At 43.6% G+C, this 18,721-nt stretch overlaps 1 protein-coding gene across 2 annotated transcripts in view; it reads right to left on the reverse strand.

Moving 5' to 3' along the window:
- Positions 1–18,721, reverse strand: part of TSPAN32 (tetraspanin 32) — a 67,453-nt gene that overhangs the window by 32,251 nt on the left and 16,481 nt on the right. For both annotated transcript variants that reach the window (XM_069738552.1, XM_069738551.1), the window contains exon 4: positions 9,343–9,417. In XM_069738552.1, the coding sequence (XP_069594653.1) occupies positions 9,343–9,417 (75 nt within the window). The remainder of the gene's footprint in view (positions 1–9,342; positions 9,418–18,721) is intronic.

Consider the following 18,721-nt stretch of genomic DNA (forward strand, 5'->3'; position numbering starts at 1 on the left):
TATACACGAAAATAACCAACTTTTTAATACATCTTTTCAGAGATATCGGCTTTTGTCTCTTCTCGGACTGACCTTTCACTGTCAATTCATTAGTGAAATCTGCATAAACTTTATTTAGCAAATGTAGATTTTCCCATTGCTGAGATTGGAGATGACAATTGGTGCCTATTAGTGATGACCTTGGGTTTTCCCGAGCACGCTCGGGTGACCTCCGAGTATTTTTTAGTGCTCGGAGATTTAGTTTTCATCGCTGCAGCTGAATGATTTACAGCTATTAGCCAGGCTGAGTACATGTGGGGGTTGCCTGGTTGCTAGGGAATCCCCACATGTAATCAGGCTGGCTAGTAGCTGTAAATCATTCAGCTGAGGCGATGAAAACTAAATCTCCGAACACTAACAAATACTCGGAGACCACGAGAGCGTGCTCGGGAAAACCCGCGCAACCAGTATATTCGCTCATCACTAGTGCCTATAAGATTCTTTGGAAAGGAGGAGAGGAGAGAGGAGCTAGAGGCCGACACAGACACTCTGCTGCAAGTTCTCCTGAAAACACAATTACACTTTATGTTTTATTACACTATATTTGTTTATTTGATCATTTCAAATATTTCATAATGCCAGTATTATGGTAAATGGATATAAATCCTTTCTATTGTGATCACTGAGATCCTCCTTCCATCTCCCAGTACTTTCTTTGTGCTTTTAGCTGTGCTGGATTTCCAGAACAGAATACACGAAAGTCGGGGCACATTTCAGGAAACTGCTAAGTATACAGGATCTACGGAACTAATAACAAACAGCAGTTATTTGCCCGGACAAAGGAACTTTCTGAAATAAAACCCGTTCTCCGCCTTTACAACATCAAACATTCAAAGGGAAAAGAAACACAATTTACTATCAACTGCTGCAAAATATATACTAAGAGGAGTCAGGGCAGTGCCAGCAAGAAGGCAAAAGGAAGAGGAAGCAGGCGGAAAGGAAGACGTGAAGAGACAGATCATTTACGTATGGTCAGAGGCAGGTCAGAAAGCCCAGGACCCCGTCAGTCTGCAAAAAAACAATTTGCTGTGCTTCTTATTCCAAAGGAAGAAAACCCAAGTAGTGATGAGCGAAATTTCTGCATCCATTTACTCAATGTGTGCACATAGCCATATACTCTATAGAGAGGAAAAGGCCAGAGTGAGGAGCAGACAGGTGCAAGCTGCAGCTTTAAGCAACTGTTTTAGATGACTATAGAGCTGGATTCACAGTCACAAAGCTCAGTATCGCTCTATAATATCTTACATGCTGCTGCTGCTATTGTCTGTGAGGTACAGAGAAAGGTGAGTCGGAATCTTACAACCTGCAGTAACCACCGATTGACCAAGCCGCTGCACGACCAGCTCTACCCTCACCTACTGTATCCTCACCCATCCCTTGTAGACTGTGAGCCCTTGTGGGCAGGGTCCTCTCTCCTCATGTACCATTCCTGACTTGTATTGATTAAGATTATTGTACTTGTTTTTTATTATGTATACCCTTCTCACATGTAAAGCGCCATGGAATAAATGGTGCTATAATAATAAATAATAATAATAATCCATCTTTGTATATATGCTGTGCATAGGAGACATCATAGCAGATGGTCTCTACCCACCAGCTCAGAGTGAACTGAAAATTGGAGAGAGTTAAGAGGGTCAAAGTAGTGAAAAATGCAGGAAACAAGTCATGTAATGGTTAGAAACAGTACTATTCCGCATGTACATAGAAACATACAACAGTCTATTCCGAAAAGATGCCTGAAATGATAGGTATGCCTTAATTGTTCTTGTCACAAAACGCATAGAACACGTAACTTGAGAAATATTTCAGCCATTCTCATTTTTGTTAACGTCAGAAGAAATGTATTCTAATAATGCATTATCTATATGAACAATGAGATACAACATAAGCTGTGGTTTTCAGAGAACCCACATTTATTCATAAAAGACTAAAATACTGAAGTGGGGTCCCGGAGATTTGGAGAACCAGCAATTACCATCCTTTATTCAAGAGATAAAAAAGGACCTGAGACATTTGTGTCCAATCCTGGTTTTGAAATCAAGGTACAATAACCCATATTTTTCAAAAATGGTGTAATTTGTCACAAATCTTTAAATGGGTAACCACTAGAGATGAGCGAATATACTTGTTGCTCGAGATTTCCCGAGCATGCTCGGGTGTCCTCTGAGTATTTTTTAGTGCTCGGAGATTTAGTTTTCATCGCCGCAGCTGAATGATTTACATCTGTTAGCCAGCATAAGTACATGTGGGGGTTGCCTGGTTGCTAGGGAATCCCCCATTGTATTCAGGCTGGCTAACAGATGTAAATCATTCAGCTGTGGCAAGGAAAAATAAATCTTTGAGCGCTAAAAAATACTCGGAGGACACCCGAGCGTGCTCGGGAAATCTCAAGTAACGAGTATATTCGCTCATCACTAGAAACCACAACTTTTTATTCATGGTAATAGACTTCCTAGTGTTGGGTTTAATAGCCTTGAATCAAGGTTTCAAATATTACATGTCAATGCAAATATTTTCTTGTGCAAATTGTTTTTAATGCAAATTAGTTGGTACATTTCTAAAAGTTAGGAAAGAGTAGGAGACCGATGTGTCATAGGTTGCACATTATTGTATGGCAGAAAAAACAAATATCACACTCACTTCTCCTCGCCCTCCCCATTCCTCTCTCTCTGTTGTCACTTCCCACTTGGTCCTCTGATACTTTGATTGCTCCTCTTTGGTCCTTTTCACATTCGAGGTCTTTGGTGCAGCCACTGACTAAGAGTTACGTGGTTACGTGGGGCATGACTCCCTTCATTGGTGTCATTGATGTGTGTCATACCCATGTAACCATGTAGGAAGAAAAGCACATCATTAAAGTCAATTATACCGTGACCTATGTGCCAGAGAGAGACCTATTCTGCTACAGCGCTGGAACATCCAGAATCAGAAGAAAGAGAAGAGGAGCAATTGGAGGACTAGGGGGCAGAGGCAACTGTAGGACAGTTATGAGAAGGATGAACGAATGGTGAGTATAATAGTATATCTTTCTTTTAACCTCTTTCAGGTCCCTGGAATCCAGCAATATCTGACCAGCACCATTTTGCTAGATACATTTAATTCCCAATATTATTTGGGAAATTCATAGCAAAAACAGTGAAAAACAGTGAAATATGGTAATTTGTGGCAAAATGAGTTTGCAGATGCAGTGATAAATGTTCTCCAAAGTGGTTGCACAATTCTTCCCCCTAAAAGTGTTCTTATCTGATGGTGCGGTGCACATTTTGTACAGGTCCTTCTCAAAAAATTAGCATATAGTGTTAAATTTCATTATTTACCATAATGTAATGATTACAATTAAACTTTCATATATTATAGATTAATTATCCACCAACTGAAATTTGTCAGGTATTTTATTGTTTTAATACTGATGATTTTGGCATACAACTCCTGATAACCCAAAAAACCTGTCTCAATAAATTAGCATATTTCACCCATCCAATCAAATAAAAGTGTTTTTTAATAACAAACAAAAAAAACAACAAATAATAATGTTCAGTTATGCACTCAATACTTGGTCGGGAATCCTTTGGCAGAAATGACTGCTTCAATGCGGCGTGGCATGGAGGCAATCAGCCTGTGACACTGCTGAGATGTTATGGAGGCCCAGGATGCTTCAATAACGGCCTTAAGCTCATCCAGAGTGTTGGGTCTTGCGTCTCTCAACTTTCTCTTCACAATATCCCAGAGATTCTCTATGGGGTTCAGGTCAGGAGAGTTGGCAGGCCAATTGAGCACAGTAATACCATGGTCAGTAAACCATTTACCAGTGGTTTTGGCACTGTGAGCAGGTGCCAGGTCGTGCTGAAAAATGAAATCTTCATCTCCATAAAGCATTTCAGCCGATGGAAGCATGAAGTGCTCCAAAATCTCCTGATAGCTAGCTGCATTGACCCTGCCCTTGATGAAACACAGTGGACCAACACCAGCAGCTGACATGGCACCCCACACCATCACTGACTGTGGGTACTTGACACTGGACTTCAGGCATTTTGGCATTTCCTTCTCCCCAGTCTTCCTCCAGACTCTGGCACCTTGATTTCCGAATGACATGCAAAATTTGCTTTCATCAGAAAAAAGTACTTGGGACCACTTAGCAACAGTCCAGTGCTGCTTCTCTGTAGCCCAGGTCAGGCGCCTCTGCCGCTGTTTATGGTTCAAAAGTGGCTTTACCTGGGGAATGCGGCACCTGTAGCCCATTTCCTGCACACGCCTGTGCACGGTGGCTCTGGATGTTTCCACACCAGACTCAGTCCACTGCTTCCTCAGGTTCCCCAAGGTCTGGAATCGGTCCTTCTCCACAATCTTCCTCAGGGTCCGGTCTCCTCTTCTCGTTGTACAGCGTTTTCTGCCACATTGTTTCCTTCCAACAGACTTACCATTGAGGTGCCTTGATACAGCACTCTGGGAACAGCCTATTTGTTGAGAAATTTCTTTCTGGGTCTTACCCTCTTGCTTGAGGGTGTCAATGATGGCCTTCTTGACATCTGTCAGGTCGCTAGTCTTACCCATGATGGGGGTTTTGAGTAATGAACCAGGCAGGGAGTTTATAAAAGCCTCAGGTATCTTTTGCATGTGTTTAGAGTTAATTAGTTGATTCAGAAGATTAGGGTAATAGGTCGTTTAGAGAACCTTTTCTTGATATGCTAATTTATTGAGACAGGTTTTTTGGGTTATCAGGAGTTGTATGCCAAAATCATCAGTATTAAAACAATAAAAGACCTGACAAATTTCAGTTGGTGGATAATGAATCTATAATATATGAAAGTTTAATTGTAATCATTACATTATGGTAAATAATGAAATTTAATACTATATGCTAATTTTTTGAGAAGGACCTGTATGTTCATACAAGGTGAGACATATATCATCTTGTTTCTAACAGCCATATTCAACTACGACTAGACTACCCATAGACTCAAAAAGATTTTTTCTAATATCAAATCTGTATCCCTTTCAGTTTCATTCCATTGCTTCTCGTGTTTCCATATGCATATGAGAATAAGGACGATCCCTCTACAATGTGACATCCCTTCAGATATTTGTAGATATTAAGTCTCCTCTTAGCCTTCTTCTTTGCAAGCTAAAAATTCCCAGCTCCTTTAACCGTTCCTTGTAGGATATACTTTGCAGTCCGCTTACCATTCCGGTAGATCTTCTCTGAACTTGCTCCAGTTTTTCTATGTCTTTTTGAAAATGTGGTGCTCAGAACTGGACACAGTATTCCAGATGAGGTCTGACCAGTGAGGAGTAGAAGGTGTGAATTACGTCACGTGATCTAGACTCTATGCATCTCTTAATACATCCCAGAACTATGTTTGCCTACTTTGCTGCTGCATAACACTGTTGACTCATGTGCAGTCTGTGATCTATTAGTATATCCAAGTGGAGCACCCGCTAAGGCCATGGGGTACTTGGGCCGGGTCTGACGGTTTTAAAGGGGTGGTCACAGCAGCAGTGATCCGGTCCGTGGCCTTGGGCGTCCAATAAATGTTAATATTAAAGGAATAAAGTTTATGGGGAGATTGTTCGTGACGCCACCCATGGTGTTTGGCAAAGATAATATAGCCGACGCTGCAGTTCAGATCCACTGGGGCAGTTGGTGATGCAGCAGAGTTGGTGCAGATCTACACGGGTAGAGCTAAGCCCCAGGGCAGATATAGGGTTAAAGTCAATGTTGGTGAATGTCATGATGCAGGACAGGTGACACAGTAATAATTCAGAGGACACAGCAGGGTGCAGTTTCCACAGTTTACTCACTGTTCTTATAGGCAGTCCCCAGCCAGGTGCTGTGTCCTCCAGATTTGTGGCCCAGCCAGCTCTCAGGTAATTCGGAGTACACTTTACCAGGACCCCTTCTTATGTTCCTTTCCTGGCAATCTCACTGTGCTAGCTTCTGCGTTTCCTGCCCTGCATCTTCACACACAGTGTCCCAAGCCAGCAGCCTTGGGTCTTGTCGGGCACTCTCTCTGCTGGTCCCCTGGATCCTGTATGGCTGCCTTTTCAGCGAATGTGAGTGGCTGTGGCACATACAGATGCCACAGCCTCCGTTTTGCTAGCTGAGCCTTGTAGTTCTCTACTAGTCTGGAGGCCGGTTCCCCCACCGCAAACTGGTCCCTCCACCCAACTACGGTCAGCGTGGATTCGTGCCCCACAGGTGGATTTCTCACTACCCGTGCCCCTAGGACCCCTTCTTCCTCTCTCTGTTCTCTGTAACTTCTCTCTATCCTCCTTGTTCTTTTGCTCTGTTCTCTGGTGCTGGGATGAGGTCCTCACTACTCAAGTCCCCAGCTCCAACTCTCTAACTCCCTCACTAACTAACTCCTCCCTCCTGTTTCCATGACAACACTCTCTCTACTCACACCCTCTATTTAGTTCCCTTCAGGCCTATAGAGGTCTAGTGTTGGATGCTAGTGTGTGGGTACTGGTTAGTGTCCCCTCTTTACCCGAGAGCGGAGTACCACATCTCTGGCTGAGGTGCAGTTCATCTGTGGCGACTGGACCCTCAGGAGTGCCACACAAGTCTTTCTCAGATGTGCTGTTGCTTAGTTCTACTCCTCCCATTCTGTAGATGTAATTTTCATTTTTCTTACCCCAATGTAGAATCTTGTATTTATCTCTGTGAAATACCATTCTATTAGTTGTTGCCCATTGTTCAAGCTTATCTAGATCCTCCTGAATCCTCTCTCTGTCTTCTCTAGCTTTGCATCATCTTCAAACTTGATCAGTTCACCTTCAGTTCCCTTATCTGGATCATTTATAAAAATGTTGAGCTACACTGGGGCCAGGAAAGAGCCTTGTGGTACCTCACTTGAAACACTCTCCCAATTGGGTATGCAACAATTTATTACCACTCTTTGAGTACAATCACTGAGCCAGATATGAATCCACCAAACTATAGCCTTGTCAATACCATACTTGGTCTTTTTTTCAATAAGGATAGTATAAGATACTTTATCAAATCCTTTGCTTAAGTTGAGAAATACTATATCTACCGCATTTCCCTGATTCACCCAGTCAGTGATTCCATCATAGAAGTAAATTAGATTAGTCTGGCATGCCTTGTTTGCTAGAAACCCATGCCAGCTCTGGTTAATTACTGTATTCTTATCCATGTACTTACATACATGCTGTTTAATAATTTGTTCAAAGATTTTCCCTAGTATGCAAATAAGGCTCACTGGCCTGTAATTTCATGGCTCTACCTTATTTTTTGAAGATAGCAACAACATTCGCCCTTCTCTAATCTTATGGGACATCTGTTCCCAAGAATTTTTCAAAGATTCTGGCTATCGGTTCTGCAATTTCCTCTGCTATCTCTTTCAGTACCCTGGGATGTAATTCATTTGGACCAGGAGCTTTAGATTCATGTAAAATAGCTAAGAGGTCCCTCACCATCTCTCTGTTTATGGATTACATGGATTCTTTTATTCCTTCGATTGCACATTGAAGATCAGTTGATGTTACACTTGCTTTCTTTCTGTCATAGTAAGAGTATCAATCAAGGTGATACTCTCCAAACTCTGGTACAAGCAAGCACCTGGCTAATGGTTAACTTCTTGAGAAAGGCAAATCTCTCATGTCCTTGGACCAGATAGCAAATTTCCTAGGTGCCCATCATACATATGGGCAGATAAGTCAGATAATTATTTTACTCACATATTGGACAGATGTCTTATAAACTGCCCGCTGTCACCCAGTGCATGCCCGCTCAATTAATCCTCTCATACATCATTTTGTGGTCAAAGATCAAATCAGAATCAGTCAATCAAAATGATCGATATTTGTGTAGATCTCATCTTTGAATTGCTTGTGTCTGACTGCTACATGTGGACATAGGGGTGAGCGGGTGTATTGCACATTTCTGTGATCTGGGTTACGGAGGAAAGTGAGAAAGTGAGATTCACATGGAGGGGATGCATGCCAGAGATAGCACAGTGCGGTTTGTTGTAGGAAACCTTCATGACATCTCCATGCACTCTTCCTCTATGCCCCCGCTTTATGCCCACTTCCCCTGCTGATTGTCAATGCCGATCAATGCATACCGTAGATTGCTTTTTGATTGTAAATTTACGTAATTGTGTCAACCTGGTTTTTCATCCCTGGCTGAGTAGTAGTAGTGGCCAGTGCCTGAACCTGCTGCCCAGGTCCATGTGATGCCAGTGCCTGAACCTGCTCACCTGGTCTGTGTGAGGCCGGTCCCTGAACTCTGAAACAGCATTCGGCTGTCCATGAACCCTGAAACTGCATCTGGCGATTCCTGAACCCTGAAACCGCATCCGGCAGTCCCTGACCTCTGAAGCCGCATCTTCGGTACCTGAACCGAAACCGCACCTGTGGTATCCCGACCTGTAACCATTCTGTCAGTGTGAGAACCTGTCAGAGCCAGTTCCAACATCCGAATCCAGCCCTGGCTGTGAGTCCACATCAGTATTCGTTCTATTAGAGGATCCAGCACCTGTGCTGTCTGAACAGAGTCCATATTCTGTCTCACCAAGTTGCTCCGAATCCAGTCTGTGTCAGCGTACTTGAGCCTCGGAGTCAGCAGCGCAGCTGCAGTATTGGGGACTGCCTAGGAGTGGTACCTTGCGGCTACCTGCAGCTCAAGCCCGACTCCACCATCAGGAGCTTCAGTAAACACAAGGTAGCCGCTTAGCTACCCTTTCCTAGGTAGGCCTGGTTCTGTGGCCCAGTGGGTCCACAAACTATGTGCACACCTGCAATTGTGACATTTCTATGAACAGTAACCTTCTTTTTATGAACAGTACTCCATTGTCTATGCCCAGTACCCTGTTTTGTATGCCCAGTACATTCCGTTTTAAGTACACACCATATTTCCTTTCACCACCCATTACAATGCAAAAGAAACCAGTCTAGACGGGACCCTCTACCTCCAGGGGCATCCTAGAACACACTGCTACCTACACACTTACCATATGGATAACTCATTGCCCTTATTGTAAATGGATGTTATAGAGGGGTTTCCTTCCAGGTGCAATTCTTACAGTGACTTACACCAGTATTATTATGATGTATATGTGAGTGCTGATTCCTGGATTTGGTAACTTCTGATGCTCGGTGCCAGTTTTGCCCTGGCTTGGAACATGACCAGAATATACGGCTTTTATGTTAAGCATTCAGCTCTTTTACTAGGTGCATCTAGATACATTTCACTAACTCATTTCAGATTGTGTTAGAAGAATATCTGTTCGATTTAACATCCCATACACCATAAGTGAGGTGTCACAGTGCGCAACGTACCTGATTCCGACAATCTTGTGTCCAAGTCAGTCCCGCCATGAGAACACAGAACAGGAAGCCAAACCCAATGAAAGCCTGCAGGATAGGAAACAGTTCTTGAAGAAATGATCTAAAAATAACCATATTCGATTCACTTTATGCCTCCAGTTTTCCCCATACTGAGAACGGAGGCAGCTCATGTTCTGTATGATTAAATAACATGTCAGGCCGGAGCGCTCCATGACCGGCATATAAGCGGAGAAAAACCCATGGAGAGCACTCTGCTTCCTATCAAATTACAGGTAACGAGCTCGGCTAATATTGTCTGCAATGTTCATATAGTGTGACACGAATCCAGTCCTGTAATGTACGCCCCTATAGCATTAACAATTTCATAGCCAATATACAACCATCATTCACAGTATACTGCACGCCGATCAGCCAACGAGCCGTAACATAAAACTGGATCGAAATTTGGAGCATTTTTAGGCCAAGTCAATGCATTGTCATATTCCTCAAGCTATAGCTGAACAAATTTCACAATGTGGTATTGCACATTATCCCGCAGAAAGAGGCCACTACCATTAAAGAGCCATAGAGGCATGTTTTTTGTTTGTCGGAATGTTTGCCATTTTTTATGCCCTTATACTCCATGCTGTACACTTTTTAGTTAATTATGTTGATTTTTACTATGTGTAGACTTTTTTTGCCGTGAGGTCCAGATAGTTTTCTTTCTTGGCCTACTGCCATGAATATTATTTTTTGAGAAATTGTTGATGTGAATACTTTTCTGCCCAATGATGACAGAAGTATTCTAGGAGTGATACCTTTATTGGCTAACCAGAAAATAATATGTTTGCAAGCTTTCAGATTGGATTTATTCCATCTTGTGCTCTTACTTGGCTTGTCGCTCAGAATCCTATCACGTGGCCTGTGGCTCGGCTCGATGCTCAGCAAACTCTAAAGATTCGCCAATTAGACCACGTGCTCACCTTGAGTTTTTCGTCGGTTTTTATTTGTAAGCCAGAAGTGGGTAAAAAATGCAGAAGTGTTTCTTTTATACTTTCCCTCTGATTGTTCCACTCCTGGTTTTGGCTTACAAATAGTGATGTAAAAACACAAATACAGAACGTATGAACGTGGCCTAAGTGATTTTTTTTGTTTTTACTTTGCATTTTCACATTATGAAATTAGAACATTGACTTCTTTGTTATATAATCTTGTGCAACACAATAAAGTTTGGAGAACCCTTTATACTTCCATACAACCCATTTGTTGTTCTTTCTGGTGGCAACCGTTCCCTATTTACAAGGAAGAGACAGTTGTAATACAAGGAAGGCTACTCTGATAAGTCTGTAACATTGTTTAGGTAGGTAGTAAGTGTGAAAGTAGCATCTACATGATGCCAGGGGCCAGGGTTTCCCACCGCAACATTTCTCAGTGCATAATACTGATTCTGCTTGGTTGCCGTTTTCTCATGATGTGGCCAGGTGCCAGTTCTTCCCCAGGTAAATGATACACACATCCAGTCATCATGGCTGTATTAACCTATGTCTGGCTCCTAGCCTTGCAGATATTTCGGACCTCCTGTGTTAATCTTTGAATCCACTATCCACAATCCACTCTGACAGCCTGACCTTGGGAAGTACTAGACCGCAGTACATGGGCCTATTCACACTTTATGGATCTCCTTCAGATTTCTATTCACATTACTTCTTACATTTTTATTGTGATATTTTATTGTTAAACTGTTCAGGAGGTTTTTTATTTGATGACTGTTTTGGTTGCCCTCAGCGGCCTGGCCTGTAATTTTCATGGAGGTGTACAGGAACAGGCAGCATGACATCACAACTAGAGGGGGTATGGATCATTTTTTGGCGCCTGATCCAGTGGCCACTTCAGTAATTTATGTTTGCCAGAATGGTGCCCTGAGAATTGTCTACTACCTGTCGGCGTCTGCAGCTCTTCTTTATATCAGTCAGCCTGGTGCGATGTCACATACATGTCACACCACAATGATGACATCCCAACAGGCCGGCTAGTCAAAACAAGAGCTGTGGATGGCAGCAAGTAGGAGTGGGTTCGCAGGGTCTCATCTAGTGGCCACAGATTACTGACATGGCCAATGTTCCGGGTCCTGCAATTCGATTTACATCAACTCTAGTCACAACCCTAATCGTGTACTATTGCTCTGATAGATTCAGTATACACAGCTCTGGCAAAAAGTAAGAGACCACTGCACAAAAATTAGGAGACCACTGCACAGTTTTCTAAAAATCACCATCTCTACATGTCTGACAGCCATTCCATTCCAGTGTCAGTTGATTTCCAACCAGAGTACACCTCATTCTACTTAATGTGATCAAGACGCATGAAAGCTGTGATTAAAAATCATGGTTCTTGCACAAAATATTGATTTCTGAACTCTTCCTGAGTTATAACATTAGTATTGTTGTTTCTAAATGATTATGAACTTGTTCTCTTTGCATTATATGAGGTCTGAAAGCATTGTTTCTTTTTTATTATTTTGGTGAATTTTCATCTGCTGCAAAAAAATACAAAAATCAGAAACTGAAAATTTTAAAGTGGTCTCTTAATTTTTGCCAGAGTTGTGTGTGCAAGTATTGCTATGGCGCTAGGGTGCAGGTAACAATAAATCAGCAAAAAATAATGTCAGCCCCCTAGTCCATGCAGACGCCTTTATGAATAATACATCTCGCTGCCATTCATCCACATGTAACAGGTCAACATTGTTCCAAGGTTAGGCCATAACGTTGTCTTTCTTGGCAGTAGATAAGGGGTGGCATAGGTACTCCAACCATTTTGCAGTGTCGCTGTCCCATGCACAGAAAGCTGCCTAGCTCAGTGTGTTCTGACACCTTTCTATCATAGACAGGATTAACTTTTGCAGTCGTTTTTGATACAATAGCTCTTCAGTTGGGTTGGACCAGACAGGCTAGCCTTTGCTCTCCACCATGACCCTTGGCCGTGTTGGCAGTTCACTAGTTGTCATTCGTTGAACCATGTTTGGTAGGTTCTAACTACCGCCTGTCAGGACCGCTCCCCAAGACTTTCTGTTTTTGAGATGCTCTGACCCACTTACTCAGATTCTTGCAATTGAACATTTTTTTCCTATTTCCATCACATCAACTTCAAGTACTCAAAGTACTGACTGTTCATTTCCTACCTAATCGATTCAACCCTGCAAGCGCCATAATTATGAGATGTAGTTGCCAACTGTTCATGATTTACTGGGACAAATGGCCCAAAAGGAGGGCAAGGTTTATATAAACCTTACCCAAAAAAAGTGTGGGTCCCGGGGTGCACACAGAAAGGCAGGAACAGGGTAAGGGTTGGGCTTAAGCCAGGGACGGACACAAAGAGAAGAGGGCCCCTGTGCAAGAACACTATATGGGTCTTTTGCAGTCCTATTGCTCACAATAATGGACCCCTTTATGAGTCTGTAACAGAAGCTGCTTGCTGCTTTGAAGCTGAAAGTGCGGCCTTACCTCTTGGGCCCCTGTGAGGCAGCACGGGCTTGTTCAATGGCCGCACCACAGGGTCAAGAAATGTTGGCAATCATACAAGAGCTAATTAATGTAATACACTTTAGTGACGTCACCCTTATATTACTTAGTGAAACAAGTCATATAGTATATGCAATATGTGATATTGTTAACGAGAGATACAAGGTGATCATGGGTGATTGAAAATTACTTTACATTATTGTAAAATTTGACTAGGGTATTTGCAGGATTTTCTATCTTGGTAGGATTCCCTACTTCTTACAGCCCACAGTGAATTACATAACATTGTTTATTCCTTATTATTTGGGGCTTCCCCCTATGATACAAGTGCAGGTAAAGTTGTATATGCTGACACCTAGTGTTTATTGTAAGTGTTGCAAGCTGGCTCAGATAAAAATATATAAAATGTAAAAGGAAAAATGTACCTATAAGCCCTGACATACTTTCTTCTCCACTCCTTCCCTCCCCTTTCCCAGTTTTTTTTTTTGTGTATTCTCCTTTGAACTAATGCAATTTCTTGAATAGATGTTTTGACATAGATGCCTCAGATAATGTTTGCATTGATTTGTGTAAGGAAAAAAAAATTCTATCCGATAAAAACAAGGTTTAAAAAAATATATAAAAGGCTCTAAACTACACCAAGCTGACATATAATAATCAAACTTGTAGAATTCACAGGGCAATTTTTTTGCATTTAATTTGACAGCACAGTTAATTTAAAAGACATCAAAAACTATATTCAACGGGCCTCTATGTTAATTTTTTTTTTTTTAGTTTCTGCCTCTTTCTGTCTCCTGTAGAGCACAACAGCCTGCTATAAGCCTATTCTGTACCTCTGTACCATTTCCATACAGACAGATTATAATTCCCAGAGTACCAGCGTTTCTCCAAAGTAGTGTTTAGTCTTGGGCTCAAAAGATAGATTGTAGCTCCGACATACCTGCACTCTCCTCCCCCCACTAGGGAAGCTGGCTCACTCACTGCCAAGGCCCCCATCCCACACCTCCTCCTCCCTTCTTGTCGACGGCAGCCCTGGGTAAGTGCACCGCACGCAGAACCTCGGGCACTGTTCTTAGGGCGCGCGCATGCTCCCTCCCTCTTAAAGGGTCTGCGTGCGCCGTCCTAAAGTGCCTCCAGTCAGTTAGTTTCTACTAGTGTCTGTCTGTCCCCAACCTTTTTGCTAGTACTTGCCTTGTCAGTCTGTATTACAGCCAGATTTGCCAGCACCTGCTGTGTCAGTCTGTACACCAGCCAGACCCACAAGCACTTGCCATGGCAATCTGAATATCAGCCAGACCCACCAGCACTTGCCATGCCAATCTGAATATCAGCCAGACCCACAAGCACTTGCCATGGCAATCTGAATATCAGCCAGACCCACAAGCACTTGCCATGCCAATCTGAATATCAGCCAGACCCAGAAGCACTTGCCATGCCAATCTGAATATCATCCAGACCCACCAGCACTTGCCATGCCAATCTGAATATCATCCAGACCCACCAGCACTTGCCATGCCAATCTGAATATCAGCCAGACCCACCAGCACTTGCCATGCCAATCTAAATATCAGCCAGACCCACCAGCACCTGCCGTGCCAGTCTGTACATGAGCCGGATGCACCAGCTCCTGCCGTGCCAGTCTGTATATCAGTCAGTCCCATCAGAATTTGCCATGCCAACCTGTGTATCTGCCGTACCAGTCTGCACCTGCCAGTGCGTGCCTGCATCAGCTGTCCTCCCCTTTGAGGCCATTCCAGCTACCTATCTCTTGGGAGTCTGCCGTGGAGTAGCACCTGGTCTTCATCGGAAACCAAGCATAACCCCACTATGGGGCTCTAGTGAAAAGTCAGGTGCTCATCTAGTCAAAACTCTCCAGGCTCTCCTCAGACCATGGCACAGTGGTTTCCACCACTCCTGTTACATTGATGAGGTCCAGATTGAATAATGGTTGAAAAAAATGTTTATTTAACCCCTTAGTGACCGAGCCAAATTTTTGAAATCTGACCAGTGTCACTTTATGTGGTAATAACTCTGCAACGCTTCAACAAATCCCAGTGATTTTGAGATTGTTTTTTCGTGACACATTCTACTTTATGATAATGGTAAATTTAGTTCAACATTTTTTGTGTTTATTTATAAAAAAAATCAAAAATTTGCGAAAAATGTTAAAAAATTAGCAATTTTCTAAATTTGAATGATTATCCCTTTAATCCAGATAGTCATACAACAGCAAACCATTAATAAATAACATTTCCCACATGTCTGCTTTACATCAGGACCATTTGTAAAATGTTATTTTATTTTGTTAGCATTTTAGGAGGTTTAAAAATGTAGCAGCAATTTTTCATTTTTTCAAAGAAATTTACAAAATTTATTTTTTTAGGGACTTATCCATGTTTGAAGTGACTTTAGGGGTCCCATATATTGGGAAACCCCCAAACGTGATACCATTTTAAAAACAGCACCCCTAAACATATTGAAAACTGCTGTCAGGTAGTTTATTAACCCTTCAGGTGCTTTACAAGGATTAATGCAAAGTGGTATGACAGAAATGAAAATGTGTATTTTTACCACCTAAATGTTGCTAACTTCTAAACAGATTACTACAGCCGTCAGACTCTAAGGCCGCTATTTGGTCATGAATTGCCATGGCAAACATCAGGACAACAAAATCATGATCTGAGGGCACCAATTGGGATAAAGAGGAAGCCCCCACACTCTGTTAACCATTTATAATGATGTAGTCACTATTGACAGCAGCATCTAAGGGGTTAAACAGATTTAGAAGGCGCAAATACTGATCGTGGCTGGTGCAGCAAGTTGTCAGCTACAGTGTACAGCCGACAGATGATGGATTGTCATCTGTATGGGGATAATATTCTCTTATATCTAAGGTCAGTTAAAAGACGTATTGGCGGTCATTAAGGGGTTAAAACATCTCTAAATCACAATGTGTTTCGGTGATCCAGCACAGAGATAGACAGTCTGAAACGCATTGTGATTTTTCACCTTTATTCTGGTCCTCATCCATCTTTTGAACCCAAGACTGCCCACTACTTTGGAGAAATGTCTACTGGATACGTCTGGGTGTTTGCCTCCAGTAGGCGCATGCACTCAAAAATTATGCATGACAGAGCGCACGATGAGTGACTCCGACTGCACCATTATAGTTAATGGCCCCGTCGGCACATATGTGCGAATCACATTGAGTGATTGGTTTGGTGTAAGCCCTGACAGGACACTCAGTGTGAAGCACCCTTAAGAGAATCAGAGGTAGCAACAAAGCCACTAGATTATTGAAGAGGTTGATTGTACTCCAGACACAACTGGAAAGTGGAAGACTGGAGAGTGGAATAGAAAGGAAGGCCTACTGTGGGGTCATCATACAGTGTGGGTACTACTATGGGGTTATTGTACAGTGTTGGAGCCATCAAGTAGTGTGGGGGCCACTATATCATGTGGGGCAACAGAGGGGCCATAATACAGTGTGGGGCCATCATACCGTGGGGTCATCATACAGTGTGTGGGCTACTGTCGGGCCCATCATAGGGAAGCTAAGGACCTATTATACTGAGTGTAGAAAGCTATGGGGATATCATACTGTGTAGATGGGAGCTATGGGGAAACCATACTGTGTAGTGGGAAGCTGTGGGAACATCATATTGTGTTCAAAGGAGTTGTGGGCCCATTATGTTGTGTAAAGAGAGGTATGTTGGCATTATACTCTGTACAGGGTAAATATGGGGACATCATATTGTGTAGAGAAGAGCTCTGGAGACATCATACTGTGTATAGGGGAGCTGTGAGGACATTGTGCAGTGTATAAAGGAGCTGTAAGTCCATCATAATGTGCATAGGGGATAGGTACATGGTCACTTACTCTTAGGGTATGTTCCCACGGTCAGGAACCGGCAGCGCTTTGGACGCAGCACATGTCCACTCCGTCTAAAGCGCTGCCGGCTTTTGAACACAGGTGATTCCGCATGTGTTCATTGAACCATGTGGAATCACTGCGCCCAATACATTGGATGGGAAATTTATCTTGCGGAGATTGAGCGTCTCTGCAAGATAAATTGACATGCTGCGGTCTCAAAAGACGCACCACATGTCCGTCTCCACTGGGAAGCCACAGGCATCGATGCACGCATAGTGGAGATGGGATTTCTTCAAATCCCATCCACTATGCTGTAACATCTGGATGCTGCGGGTTGGATGCTGCGGATGTACGTGTGGTGCCACTGAGAGTTCAGTGGCCACAAAGGTACTGCACCTCACCCAGAGGGTGGTATCCCACTTTCAGGTAAGGAGGATGACCGCATCCCAGTCTGGAGAGGGTTACTAGGTAGAGGGTGTGGGTGGAGAGAGTAGAGATGTAATAGAACAAGAGGGAGGAGTTAGTTAGAGGGTTAGCCATTTGGAGCTGGGGACTTGAGCAGTGAGGAGCTCGTCCCAGCACCAGAAGACAGAGAGAAAAGTTGCAGAAAGAGAGAAGGAAAGAAGGGGTCCTAGGGGCATGGGTAGTGAGCAATCCACCCATGGGGCACGCATCCACACCGACCATAGTCAGGAGGAGGGACCAGTTTGCAGTGCGGAACTGGTCCCCAAGACTAATGGAGGACTACAAGACTCAGCTAGCAAGCCAGAGGCTGTGGTATCTGTAGGTGCCCCATCCATACAGATTTGCTGAAAAGGCAGCCACATAGGACCAAGGGGACTAGAGAGACGTCGCCCTACAAGATCTGAGGCTACTGGCTTTGGACACTGTGTGTGAAGGCGCAGGGCAGGAGAGGTGAGAACCAGCGCAGTGAGATAGCCAGGAAAGGAACATAAGAGAGGAGTCCTGGAGAAGTGTACCCCAAATCATCTGGGGGTTGGCTGGAGCACAGACCGGAGGACACAGCACACGGTTGGAGACAGTAATCTGCAGAAATGTGAGTAAAGCGTTAAAAACTGCACCCAGCTGTGTCCTCTGAAATATTCCTGCATCACTTGCCCTGCACTACAACTACCACAACCACCATCATCACAACACCTATATCTGCCCTGGGGACTAGCTCTGCCCATGGAGAGCTGAAAAATCTTTGCTGCGTCACCAATTGCCCCAGTGGATCTGAACTGCAGCGTCGGCTATAATGACCGAACACCATGGGTGGCATCACGAACAATCCCCCTATAAACTTTATTTTCCCCTTTAATTTCATTTACTCTTTTATTGGACGCCCAGGGCCATGGACTGGGTCACTGCTGCCCTGAGAACTGTCTGTCCTGGCTCCGGTACCCCACGGCCCTGGCGGGCGCTACATGCGCAGCGTCCAACCTGTAGCATTTACTGACCATGGGAACATACCCTTATAGGGGCACTTACGGTATTGTGAATGTTAAGGGGGCACATAGAAGGCATCAATACAATACAGAGGAAGACAGTTTTATATTACAGGCGGATTTATGTAAAGTAGAAGCTTGGGCTGTGTAAGATTGCGCTTACCACGTGTCTTGTGGGCACACGGGCACGGTTTTTCACACAAAACAGTCTATTTGCTTTATTAAGGTATCATAAACCACATCATGAGCAGTCCATTTGCACACTGTACAAGGACATCAAATCAAGTTTCACAACCTTAGTCTGCAGCAACTAAACACGCTGGTCCTCTCCTGACCAGTTGCCATGGGTTACCACACAGTTCATAGAACATCACAAGCACCAACAGTCTGTATAGCTCCTGCTCCACCTGCTGACTCCTTGTCAGTCCTCTCTTCTGGGAAAGCTGCCTCACGGGGATCACCAACTTGCCTGGCCGGCACACCTTGGTCAGTCCAGACCCACCGAAAGACAGTAGCTTCCCCAACACAGATCGTCCAGGTCCACAGTCTCT

Source organism: Ranitomeya imitator, chromosome 9 (genome assembly GCF_032444005.1).
Source record: "Ranitomeya imitator isolate aRanImi1 chromosome 9, aRanImi1.pri, whole genome shotgun sequence".
Classification (NCBI taxonomy): Eukaryota; Metazoa; Chordata; class Amphibia; order Anura; family Dendrobatidae; genus Ranitomeya; species Ranitomeya imitator.